This window comes from Meleagris gallopavo, chromosome 11 (assembly GCF_905368555.1).
Source record: "Meleagris gallopavo chromosome 11, MGAL_WU_HG_1.1, whole genome shotgun sequence".
NCBI lineage: Eukaryota > Metazoa > Chordata > Aves > Galliformes > Phasianidae > Meleagris > Meleagris gallopavo.
The window spans coordinates 8,874,149-8,887,143 of NC_139414.1; the positions used below are offsets into that span (position 1 = coordinate 8,874,149).

The 12,995-nt window shown below is 35.8% G+C and overlaps 1 protein-coding gene across 5 annotated transcripts in view; it reads left to right on the forward strand.

The window, feature by feature from the left end:
* AGFG1 (ArfGAP with FG repeats 1) overlaps positions 1-12,995 on the forward strand; it is a 37,014-nt gene that overhangs the window by 23,095 nt on the left and 924 nt on the right. For 2 of the 5 annotated variants that reach the window (XM_085233366.1, XM_019618950.3), the window contains exons 6-13: positions 2,016-2,135; positions 2,737-2,808; positions 3,737-3,946; positions 6,069-6,252; positions 6,918-6,997; positions 7,255-7,347; positions 11,095-11,253; positions 12,670-12,761. In XM_085233366.1, the coding sequence (XP_085089492.1) occupies positions 2,016-2,135; positions 2,737-2,808; positions 3,737-3,946; positions 6,069-6,252; positions 6,918-6,997; positions 7,255-7,347; positions 11,095-11,253; positions 12,670-12,761 (1,010 nt within the window). The remainder of the gene's footprint in view (positions 1-2,015; positions 2,136-2,736; positions 2,809-3,736; positions 3,947-6,068; positions 6,253-6,917; positions 6,998-7,254; positions 7,348-11,094; positions 11,254-12,669; positions 12,762-12,995) is intronic. The other 3 variants (XM_085233365.1, XM_085233367.1, XM_085233368.1) reach the window with 3 other exon arrangements.

The window sequence follows — 12,995 nt, forward strand, 5'->3', positions numbered from 1 at the left end:
ACTGTTCTTTGTAGCATCCATACTGGTAAGAGTGTTAACAAAGGATTAAACATTTTGACCTACAAACTAATAGACCAGAGTATTGTCTGCACAAGTGATTTTTAAATAGGTTTGACACAGGATACCTCTGTCACTAACAACAGAAGAGACTTTATTTAGAAAAAAGTACGACACACTTACTGCCTTCTTGAGAACTGTTTTTCAATTTTGTAGTTGTTTCCTTTACGTTAGGATTTTTTGAATACTTCCTATCTTTTATTCCATACTAGGTAGTGCAAACCTCATGAAGAAACTAAGCTGTGGGTGTAGCTTGTGTTTCCATGTCAGATTGGAGATAGGTGTAGCCAGCAAGTTTTTATACTGCTTTATTGATTTATAATAACAATAGCAGTTGTGAGTCTGTGCTGATTTACAGTCTGCTCAGGTTCCTGAACTTAGTGTTGTTCTGGGGCTTTTGGGTAGAGAGCTTATGGTCAATTTGAAAACTTAAAAACATGATTTACAAATTATTCCGGTACAGGAAATTACAGGTCTTACCCAGTCTTTATCTTTGTGCCACTTCAGCACAGATTTAAACATTACCTCATGAAATAGAGCAGATCAACATCAGAATGTTCTGCAGAAGTCTTTAAAACTACTGGACCTGCTTGCAAGTTATGCTCTTTGTCAGTTGATCCAGTACAATTCAGTAGTCTGTAATATAATACATTGTAGTTCTTCAGACTACACCGAAAAAATATCAAAGATATTTATCCAAGTGACAGGTTAAAATGAGAATTGTCACAATTCTAGGAGTGATGCTTATGTATTGAATCCTATTTGGTCAATTAAACATCTGTCTGAGTAGTCCTTATCCAATTGATGCACCAATATTTAAAACATCACTTTCATTTTTGAGCGAGTTGCAGTTCTTAATTTATCCCTCTTAAAGCTACTGGTTTTAAGAAGAAACAGTAGAATGCAGAGATTTCTGTTTTGTATGTTTAAGACTTTACATGGAGTTCAGGAATTAGGCTCCTAGTTCCTTTTGAGTATACTGATGTTTGAATGTTCAGCTTTTTGAAATTAAATGGATTTTTTTTCCTTTTATTTCCTTTTATAGTATTCCACAAAAAGGAAGGGACAGACTGTGAAAATCTATTTGAAATCTCTTTGGATGTTATTTTGTTGTTACAGTCCATGAATGCTATCTTCTTGATGCATAGACACCATTGTTCACTACCTGCCAACCGTTGCCCAGCCAGTCCCTTTGCAGTGGCTGCCTCTCTGGCCAACTGCCCTCAGTTCTGTATGTTTTTCATGTGATCCCAGCTGATATGGAATATCCCTTTAATCAGTTTAGGCCAGATGCCCTGGTTCCATCTCTTAGCTCTCTCCAGGCCCCCACTGGTGGGGCAGTACAAGAAACTGGAAAACTGAAATGTCCTTGGTTCTGTGCAGCACTGCTCAGTAACAACTAAAACATCAGTGTGTTATCGATACTGTTTTTTTTCCTAAAGCCAGGACACTGCATCATACCAAGCATTATGAAGAAAAACGACTCTTCCCAGCTGAAGCCAGGACATAGGGTTTCAGGAAAGAAGCACTTTGTATTGTAGGAATTCAAATTGGCAGTATGTTTCAGACACTTTGTTTTTATTCCCAAAGAAAGGTTCAGTTAGTCCACGCATTCTGTTTTGAAAGTTAACATTTGGGTTTGACATGTAAACATCTTTACTCTCAGTTGTTTTTCCCTGATCAATCAAAATTGCAAACATTCTGAGTTGATCAGCTCATGCAGTTTAGTAGTAGCATCGGTGAGGAGGAGGCATAGGTCTATGAAAATAATTCATGAAAGCTTGTTCCAAAACTTTCTATTTGTAGACTATAATGTATAACTTTTCTGGTGTGAAATCAATTAGGAGATGGGACACAACTCTTGGTGGCTGTCATGACCATAAATTCAGTTAATACATCTGTTTTTTGTGTTTGTTTCCCATATCCATTAACATGTTTTGTTCCTTTGCAATTTACAGCGCAGAACTCTGCAAATGCAGGTTTTGCAAACTTTGATGCATTTGGACAGTCTAGTGGCTCGAGTAATTTTGGAGGTTTCCCCACAGCAAGTCAGTCTTCTTTTCAGCCCCAAAACACAGGTAGAACTCCTAGCACTTTTGATCAATGCTTAATTGAAATAATCCCTTACCTTTTTGTTGGAAGATACGCTGAGTTTTTCTTGCACCTGCCACCTTGAATGCAGTCAAGCCATCTGAAGCTCTGGGGAAACTCAAAATTAATTCTTTCTGTTTGCTGTTGATTTTCTTTTTTTTCCAACATTGCTGAGAAGTCTGATCTTTATGGCACTATATGTTAGCTCTACACCTGAAATAACTGAGTAAAGTGTACTATTTTTGGTCATGAATTGACTGTTTATCTTGTAAGTGAAGAGCTTCAGACTGAAAAGCACATTGCAGAAATAAATATGCCTATGTAAACGTGTAACTTGCACACATCTTAGTGTGTTTGGCTTCAGGTGTAGAGCCAGTTGCTAAGATTTATTTTTTACTTTTCTTTAGTTTGATCATGCTTTAAAACTTTTGCTTGAGCTTACACTTGCTGTTTGTCTAGATCTTTGGCTGACTGACTTTCTTTTCTTTTTTTTTCTTTTGAGTGTGGTGTCGTTTTAAACTTTTTTTCAAATTTTCTTTCTCCCTTCTTATGTTAACTTTAACCCACACACAATTTCTGGCTGTCCAGCGTTCAGAACGCTTTCATCTAGCTGCAGTTTTGGTGAATTTACTTCAGCTTTTCCTCTCCAGGCTGTGCACAGTAAGTTCCACACAGTGGAGAACTCGGCTTGCTTCATTTTATGCCATTGTAGTATAGTATCATAATTTCTACTGTTGCATATGTTTTAACCTAACTGATTAAACTATTAGGAAGCTTTGGTTTTGTGGTATGAGTGGAATCCTCACGCAATTGTTAAAAAATGTGATACACTTAATGGAACACTTCATTTAAGTACATGACCTGCCTATATAGATAAAATAGTCTGGACAGTGAGGAGATAGAAGCTCATGGTTTCATATTTAAACACATTCAACTGTGTGGACCTAAGCCAGATTTTTTTTCAAATTGATTTGTGTATCTCTTGGTATCTCAGTGGGAACTAGATTTAAAGGAAATTGGTTTTATATACTATCTGCCCCAAACTCCTTGATTGAATGTAGTCTGAAAATATGAGAATAAAAAACCACAATTTTCTTTAAACATTGGCATTGAATCACTCTTCTCTTGGGCTTCTAGGCTACTGGGTGTTTTTGCCTAGAATGGTGGCTGACATCTAAAATGATCAAATACATCATACCATTAAGTAAATTCCAGTAATGGTTATTCATTAGAGACACGTGACAGAAAATGAAGCTTCTCTCTTTTGAATATTAAAGATTCATACAAATATGTATTTCTTTAGTGAGATATTATTGCTGAAATTACTTTAACAGCTAATGGGCAGCACATAGTTGTGACTGTTAAAACTTTGTCCCTGAGCTACAGACTAAAAAAACATAGAGGGTGGTATTTTTCTGTTGTTGTTCTGTTTTTGTTTTCATCTAGTGTAAACTTGAAGGATAGGAGTAAAGGGTCTCACCTGTGGGATGGGATAGTGGGAACATGTTACATCAGATAACCACAGAAAATTTAGAAACACTTCAAAGCTGGAGAAAGCATCGATCATGTTTAACTTATTTTGTTACAGGTGGAAGTGCTGGATCAGTGAATGCTAACTTTGCTCACTTTGATAACTTCCCCAAATCCTCCAGTGCTGATTTTGGAGCCTTCAATGCTTCTCAGAGCAATGCAACAGTAACTGGAGCCAGTAAAGCTGCAGTGAATAAACCAGGTCTCCAGTCAGCAGACAAATATGCAGCTTTGGCTAATCTAGATAATATCTTCAGCGCAGGGCAAGGTAATAAGTTTTATTGACATGCTTTTATTTATTTGACATGCTTATACTACAACTTTATACTTCCCATAAGGATGGTGTGTCTGTCAAATCAATAACTTTAAGCTATCAGTTTTTCTTCACTTCAGTGCATCCTTAATGTGTATGGTATAAGAACAAGACTTTAAGGCATTGCTCCAGGATGTCTTCTGAAGACTGCTGCTTGAGAATCTACTTGTTATCAAGATGAATAACTCTAGGTTTAAATATTTAAATGATGGATCATGTAATGATACATACATATATATATTCATGTTCAAGGCACATTATACTAAAAAAAAAAAAAAAACACTTCGTATAAACATATAAAAATGTTATGTGCTAAAATCTGTGGCGAAAACTCTCAAATGGAGAACTGCAATTTTTGCATAGGAATGCCAGGGTAGCTTTCCTATCTCTTTGACTCCAAAAGATTTTGCTCTAGTTTTTTATAAACTCATTCTTAAAAAACTTGTGGGGTTTTCTTGTGTACTACAGAAATGCTGTCTTGAAAGCAGACTTCCAAATGCTAGTGAAATTCAAGCTCAGTTTTATTCTGATATTGCTGAAGCACTGAAGTTGCCCACATCCACAATATACGTGGATTTTTCTTCCGTAAATGTATAGGCACATCAAAGTTTCTGCTTGGCTTTAATTAAAGTTCATTGTCAGTTAACATAGCTCTGGCAAAGCTAGAGTTTAAATCATTTTTAAGCAAGGATGCAAAATTCATCTTCATTATGCATTCAGTACTAGTCTACAGTAAGACTACATTCAGTCAAGTTGTCCTGTCTCCTCGGCTTAGCGATCTTCTTGAATGACCACAGATAAAGAAATATGAAGGTTGCAAAGAAATGTTCTCTTTTAATAGCAGATCTCCACTGAACATGAAGATAAGTAAATTTAAGCTCAACCCTTCAGTAAGAGATGCTGAGGTGTCACATCCAACTTATTTTCTAAAATCTTCTCTTAAGATTTCATTGATTCTCTTGATCTACAGAAAGATAATACTTCACAATAATACTTCATTGTTCTGGTTTTGTGCCACTTGTTTTCCTTTATTGTCGTTCTTCAAGCCTGGTGACATCTTGTGGAATATTTACGCGATGCCGTAGAATAGTCATTTGAGTCCATTGTTTCTGTAGGAATTAGCTTAGAAACTGCAACTTTATCAGTGCTTGTAAATGTGAATTTAGGAAGTGAAAACTTAAGCTTACTTAATTTTAAGGAGAAAAACTTCAGGTACCTCCTAAAGTAACACCTCCAATTTGTTTCTGTGGAAACAAAAACAGGTACAAGCTCAATAACACTTCGATTAGAGCAAATTCTCAGCTACAAAATGCTTTTTTTTTTTTTTTCAACTTAGTCACCACCATTAACTATGCATTTTAGTCAATGATGAACAAGAGCCTGTATGCTGTGCTTGTTGATATGGGGGTGGAGGGGAGGAGTGGAATCTGCACCAGCAGAGGTGACCCACTGTTAAGTGCACCACCTACTGTTACTGTGCTCACATCCATTGTTTTGTCTCCATAAGTGTCCAGCAAGTGTCCATGAATGTCAGCAGGTGCCATTTTTCCTCACGGAGGAATTCAATGACACATCTTTGCTTCATATGCATGTCCATGTCAGATGTAATTTTGTCCTGCTATCCTGCTATCTGTTGCACAGCAACAAAATGTAACAGGATATTGGTGGGAAGGTTCAACCTCTCCTGCCAGACCACCAATATCTGCCTCTGACATTGTGGGGCAGCATAATAAAGCAGGAGACATTAGTTTTGGAGCAGCTCTTGTAGTTATTCTGTAATTCTTTTTTGCAAATAGTATATGAAAATATTTATTGGTCTATAAGGTGGAGCTTTGTTCTGAAATGCTACTTGAGGGTGGGTTTTTTTGCTGAGTTTATCTAGTTGAAGATGACAGTAGTATTGAGCCCTTATTTTTTAGGGAAGCTGAAGACGGCAGAGCTACAGAATATCTGTAGAAGATAACACTATGCTCATATATAATTTTTAAGTTTGAAGTTTATACATTAGTGCTTAACATTAACAGAGCAGAAAGTAAAATCATCTTCATCATTTTAAATCTGTTTTTTCTCTTTCTAGGTGGTAGTGAGCAAGGAAGTGGCTTTAGTACAGTAGTGTCTGCATCAGCAGCTCCTGTTTTGTCAGCCCCAAATCAGTCAAGTGCATCTTCAGACAAGTATGCAGCTTTAGCAGAATTAGACAGTGTGTTCAGCTCCACTGCAACCTCCAGTAACGCATATACTTCCACCAGTAATGTCAGCAGGTACTTTTTATTTGATGTAATTGACTTTTTATTGGCTTCAGCAAAATGCAGAAAAGTAGCTCAGAGTTGTTTCTTAACTCTGGTTTTAGTTTTATAGAAGATGAAGAAATGTTTGCTGTGTTTAGAGTCAATGTTGAAAATACTTCCTTTATTTTAAATAATAACAGTACTGTACAATAGAGTATTACACCTCTTAGGTAGTAACACGTTTATGTACAGAGTATTTGTATGCATACCGAAAACCATAGCGTCTTCCCTGGCAAAGATTGCTCTTATTTTTCATATAAATAGTACTAATCACTTCTTTTTGGATCGCTGAAGTAATAAATACTAAATGTCTTTTACAGTTATTCTTGATATTAGAAGCATCCCTTAAAGCTTTTGTTTTGTAACCTTATCCTGTTGGCCTCTATTCAATACTGATTCTCTTGCTGTTGGTGGAGACTTTTTTATTGCTCAGCAGTAGTTACAGCCTCTGACTCATGCACTAGTTATAGTCTCTGACTCAGGGCCTAATTCCTAGCATTTGTATTGCAATTCTGTATTGCAGTTAGCAAACTGTGTATAAGCATTTCTTTTCTGTTTTTTTTACATTTGTTGTCAGCATGTAAAGTTGCATTTAATGGTTAAATTCTGATTTTTCTGAATGTATGAATTATTTTCAGCAATGCTTTTGGAACAGTACCTGTGGCTGCTACTTCACAGACACAGCCTGCATCTTCAAGTGTGCCTGCTCCATTTGGAGGTATATAACAACTTTGCATGGTAGACTAGTACCTTACCGTTAGTTATTAATTCGATACTGTGACACTTTTGATTTTGAAGTTATTAAAGGACAACAAAGAAGTACTGTGATCTATGCATGTGATGCATTTCAAATTAAGCGTTTTATTATCAATTACTGATTTCATGCGATTTTATTGGTAAAATGTTATAAGCCTAATGTGAGTCAGACTATTGTTTTTAAAAGACTTTATTAAATAGTGTTTTCTAATCTTTCAGCAACACCTTCCACAAATCCATTCGTAGCTGCCCCTGTTGCCCCAGTGGCACCCTCAACAAATCCATTCCAGACCAATAGCCGAGGAGCAACAGGTTAGGAAAAAAATCACGGAACTTAAGTATTTGAAATTTTTTGTAATACTTCTATTGATTCTTTTTTTTTTTTTTTAATTTTGCATTTTTCTTAAAGATTTTTCTATATTACTTGTCTTCAAGTGTGATGTGTGTGTTTAATGTAGAGTTGCTTTCTTTCATTTTGCTTTTTTGTTTGATAGTTTTTTTTGGGGGGAGGATAGAGGGGAAGAGCTGAGGGTATTAACTTCTAGTTTCTGGCCCAGTTCTGCAACTTCAGACTCTGGCCATGAAATGTAAAAGTGATCTTCATAAGATATTTAATAGTACTATATTGTAGTTTGTGTATTACCAGTTAAATACTATACATGACTAGTATCTTAGCTTTGAAGTGTGCTTCACAATAGATTGCCCTAAAATCTGGGAACTTGAAAATCCTGCTGCCAAGCTGGTATGCTTGATTTTTTTTTTTTTTTTTTTTTCCTCCACACTCTCTGCTTTTCTTTATTTCCAAGCCCTGGAAGGCCTCAAATCCAAGGTCACCAGAGTTAAAAACCAGATGAAGGAAGAAATTTATAGTATTAAGAAGAAATTCTTTAATGTGAGGGTGGTGAGAGACACTGATGTGGGTTGCACAAAGAGGTTGTGGACGCCCCCTCCCTGGGGGCATTCAATGCCAGGTTGGACAGGGCTTTGAGCAATCTGGTCTAGTAGGAGGTGTTGCTGCCTATACCAGGGGGTTTGGAACAAGATGATCTTAAAGGACCCCTCCAACCCAAACCATTCTATGAAGCTTTTGGGCTGTTAGTTTTTCACAAGTTCAGTTACTCTATACTCGTTGATCTACACCTGTTACATCTACAGGATAAAGTGGAGGTAAAAGAGGTGGCATATCTAAGAGTGTGCCTAGATTTTGACAAATACACTACAGCAGAGAAACTGAAGCTTTGAATTAACTTTGTTTTTTTTCCCCTGTTAACTATGTTTTGATTCAGTATCTTTCTGAATTTAATATTTTGCTGCTATTAGTTATTGTTTTTGGGGTAGACTTAAAAACAAAACGCTATCTAACATTCTGGAATATATTTCACAAAAGTGAAAGCTTAAACTCTTCAGCTTTGTAACAAAATGGAAAGTCTCACTCTGCTTTAGCTGAAACTTACATAAGGCACGCAGAGCCTGTATGCTGATACTCAATTGTATTTGGAATAAAACTTACTTTTGAGAAGCAGAGAAAACCATTTAAATAAATGTGGGAGAATCAGAAATTGATTGAAATGAATACACAAATAGAAGTAGGAGAATTGATAGCCTTTTTTTTTCCCTTCTGTAACAATAAGTGTGCAATACTCAAAGTTTACATTAATTTTCTGGAGGAGGACTCTGTAGGATCAGAATTCCATAGATAAAAAAACTTGATCATTTTTAAAATAACAAATCAATAACAAAAATCTTGCGTTAATCTACAGAGCATCAGTCATGGATTTAGGTGGATGTCATACTGTGCTAATTTTCCTCTCTAGATACTGCTAAACTTTAGCACTTTTCTGCACTAATTGGACTTGCATAGATTTAAGTCTGCTGATATGTATATATTTTAACATTGAATTGTGCTTTATCAAAGTTCTAGGTAGGCTGAATTACACTGCTCAGGCTGACTTAAAGCTGAATCGATTGTGTTCATGTCCTCTGCTAAAATGTTTTTAAGTCGCTTTTGAGATATAATTTAGTTGAACTTATTCAGCTATTTAATGAATGAAATCTTTGCTCTCTTGGATCTTATTTAGGAGCTTTACAGCCTTTAGATGCAGCACTCTCAGTGGGAAGGAAATAACTTGGACTTTCCACGCAATGGCAAATTATGAAAGATAACTAAATTAATCTGCTTTACATCATTTTTTTAAATATGGCAGCTCTATCATTCTGCCTTCTAAACACCCTTCCTTGACTGGCAGAGGTTCTAGCACATTTTCAGCAGTAGTGATGTAGAATGTACTAAATAAGAAATGGTGACTGGTGACTATAAGTAATGATAATATCGTACCCCTTTCAATATAAGATGTAAACCTGTGGCTTGTCTTTCTAAGTTGAATGTTTTCTGCATGAACTATTTATTACAAGGGCATCTAATCTGTAGCATTTATTTCTAATGACCTAAATTAATCTAACACAGGTAATGCTATGGTTGAATTGTTTGCTGTGTGTATACATATATATATTAGTAGTCATCTAAGAATTTACTGTTCAATAGCGTATAAATGATTTGACATTGTCTGGTCTCTTTGTGGCTTCCATAAGGCCTCTCGGGAGCAATGCACTCTCACATATTTCCTCACGCTCATTTTGGTAGGTGGCCACATTTGGTATAAAGTTTCTTGTGGCTAGTTGTTCTTGCTTGTAAAACCTTATTAGCAGCTATCTGGTTCTCTGCGCGTAGAACTTCAGAAGCCTTACATGTTTTATAATGGAGTGGGTGTGGGTATCTGGCAACTCAACAAAAGGAGAGAAGAGCACAGAAATCTATAAAGCAACTAAAACAAAACCATTATTGATATCCTCCACAGTCACTACAACGACCATTTAAGTTGAGTGACTCTTGTAGCTTGTTTTAACAGTAGTTTGATACCTTTTGTGATATCCCAAGTTGCTGCTCAATTTGTTGTGACTTTGTTTACTGTTCTATCAACTTTTCCTGATGAATAGTTTCTCTAATTTTTACTTTATAACAATGTCAGTACATTAGTTCTGTGTGCGCTTTTCCTGTAGTTTGTGTATGTAATGTCTTACCCTTGAATACCTTTGCGGTGAATTTTTGAACCAGTAACTTAGCTAAATTGATCAAATATCCTGATTTTTTTTTTTTTTATTTTACATTGATCTTATACAAGCCCCCAAATTTAACATTTATCAGTTTGAAAGAGTAGTCTTGTCTATTGTTGAATAAGAAAATACTTGATGACTCTATTTGTACCAAAAGGTTTTCTATATGCTTTTCCCTCCAATCACAACTCCCAAAAGACTGAATAATGGTTTTGTTACTATATTTTTGCACTTGATGTGCTCCTGTTTTTGTTGAAGGCATGTAGAATTGTATATGTGCTGTTACAATCTTTACTTGAGATGTTTCAGCAGAGAATCAGATGAAAAGATTTGTTTTTTTGTTTGTTTCAAGTCTTACTTCAGTAGCAAGAGTGTTTGCACTAGGAACTTTGTGTGCAAAGTAATGTGCATGGTGAGAATTTCCCTTAAAGTGACACTAAAGATGGGATGGAGACATGGGATGCATGTATCCCTTAAGTTTTTGTTGTTTTTTTTTTTTTTTTTTTTTTTTTTTTGTTTACTTACTGTAATGCACCTTGAAGTAGGAAGATATTGCTGTGCTTACCTTGGTAGTGAAAAAGAAGGGCTTGTGCTGCCTGGAAGTGCTTGCTTCTAATGCGTGCTGACTTTTTCCAGTAAAACCTCAGGGCTAAGTATTTAGTGTAGAAAGTATGGAAAACAATTTATTTTTCAGAAAGCCTATCTGTACCTGTATCTGTGGATCTAGCAAATGTTAAATGATTTCATTTAATTTTGAAATGCAAAAGTAAATGATATACTTAATTTGTGGTGATCCAAGGTAATAAATGAGTGGATGCAGGGTTTAAACAGAACTTTTTTATGATCATTGAGTCATTTGGAGACTCTTAACATGGCATTACAGTAACATCTTATGGGAAAAGTGATTTCTTACAAATAACTGAATGCTTTTTTTTTTTTGCCTGCCAGCAGCAACATTTGGTACTGCATCCATGAGCATGCCTGCAGGATTTGGAACTCCTGCCTCCTACAGTCTTCCTACTAGTTTTAGTGGCAACTTCCAGCAGCCTACATTCCCAACCCAAGCAGCTTTCCCTCAACAGACTGCTTTTGCTCAGCAGCCAAATGGTAGGTCTATACACTTTAGATCACTTTCTCCATGTTCCTGTTTTAAAGAAGTTAATCTAAGTCAGTGATAACGAGTGCATATTTATTTCTATATGAACATTGTAGTTAAATTAGTGAGCGGTTCTGCTCACACAGCACTCTGGCTCTGTAGTTAGCATTCAGGCTTGACTGTGTGCAGTGATGTAACTGAAACTTCACCATAATTGATATAAAATTAAAATATTCAGAGATGTAACAGTTCTAAATGCAAGGGTTGTTTGATCTTTATTTACAGTGTGCCTGCAACAGGTTATAATATTTTCTGTAACTTGAAGAGCATAGGCAAAAGAAAATCAGAGTGCTTTTTCCCAAAATCTAAATGATAAAGCAACACTGGAAAAAGCTTGTATGTAAAAATCAGGAATTCATTAGTTCTGTACAGTTGAAACTGAGCGAAAAAACTCAGCTATAATTTTTATGCTTTCCTGATGGTGTCTTATCGTATGATTTTGCAAGTTTTTGCTTGTTAAAAAGTTAATTTCTTGATGCTGATATGTATCATGTTTAAGCTTTTAAAAATCAGCTCTCTGATGCTCTGCTGCACAGTGCACCTGAGCATTAGCATCTAAAGATGCAGTAACTAATACTGACAGGATAAATACTTCATAAATATCATCTCAGAGCACACTATTAATGGCAATGATAATAGAAAAGCAGTGATTCAGTGAAGCAAACTTATGGAGAAAACATAAGCAGATGTAATTTAGGCTTCTTGTCTACCTGAGTGAAAACTGCTGCAGATAAGCATGTGATTTACATTGCTGTTACTAGACTAAACTTTTTAGTAGGGTGGTGAATATGGATCACTTCTTCATCTAATTTGTGTTATCCATGTGACAGCACACTGAGGCAGATTAAGGATGCTCATGTGATAATACAGATGAAGTGTGTAGCTCTAGCCCTCAGCTGAGGGTGCTGAGACCTTAACAGCTATGTTCTGAACTGGTAAACAGAAGCAACCTGTGAGCCAAACTTGTTCAAATTTTCATACCACATTTGTTGCTTTTCAGCTGCAATGCCCAAAGTTCTTACTGAATTTGAAAATTCTAGTCTTTAAATTTCTACATTTGTGTTACTTGGCTACAGAAGAGATTGGGAAGAGAGAGAGACTGTTGCATATTTAAATTGGGAACTGATCTTGTTAATAGATGTTTCTTAAGAACTGAAATAAAAGTGTGTATGTGAGGAGTCTAAATACATTGAGCTACTAAGTGAAAACTTAGTATTTAAAATTTCTTAAAACTACACTGCTTAGGTAAGATAAATCCTGCTGACTGGTGCAGTCCATGTTTTCCCCTTGTTTTAGTTTGAAAGCTTACAGCAAATAACTTAATTGAAGATTGATAACTGGTAGTAATATTTTATTATCTTTCAAAGGTGCAGGTTTTGCTGCATTTGGACAGGCAAAGCCTGTAGTAACTCCTTTTGGACAAGTTGCAGCTGTTGGAGTATCTAGTAACCCTTTTATGGTGAGTTGTTGCATATTAATAACTTGTGCATGTCTGAAAAGGCATAATCTGTAATAATTATAGATACATGATTTTTTTTGCTTCAAATAAGGGGAGGCGGCATACGAATCTCTTAAATGCAATTCTATATAACAATGCTATGGCATTTATAAGGCTGCTCAAATCAAAATAGAAGTATCTATGTACTATAGACCTACAGTAATATTTAGATATAAACATACACAAAAAAAAACC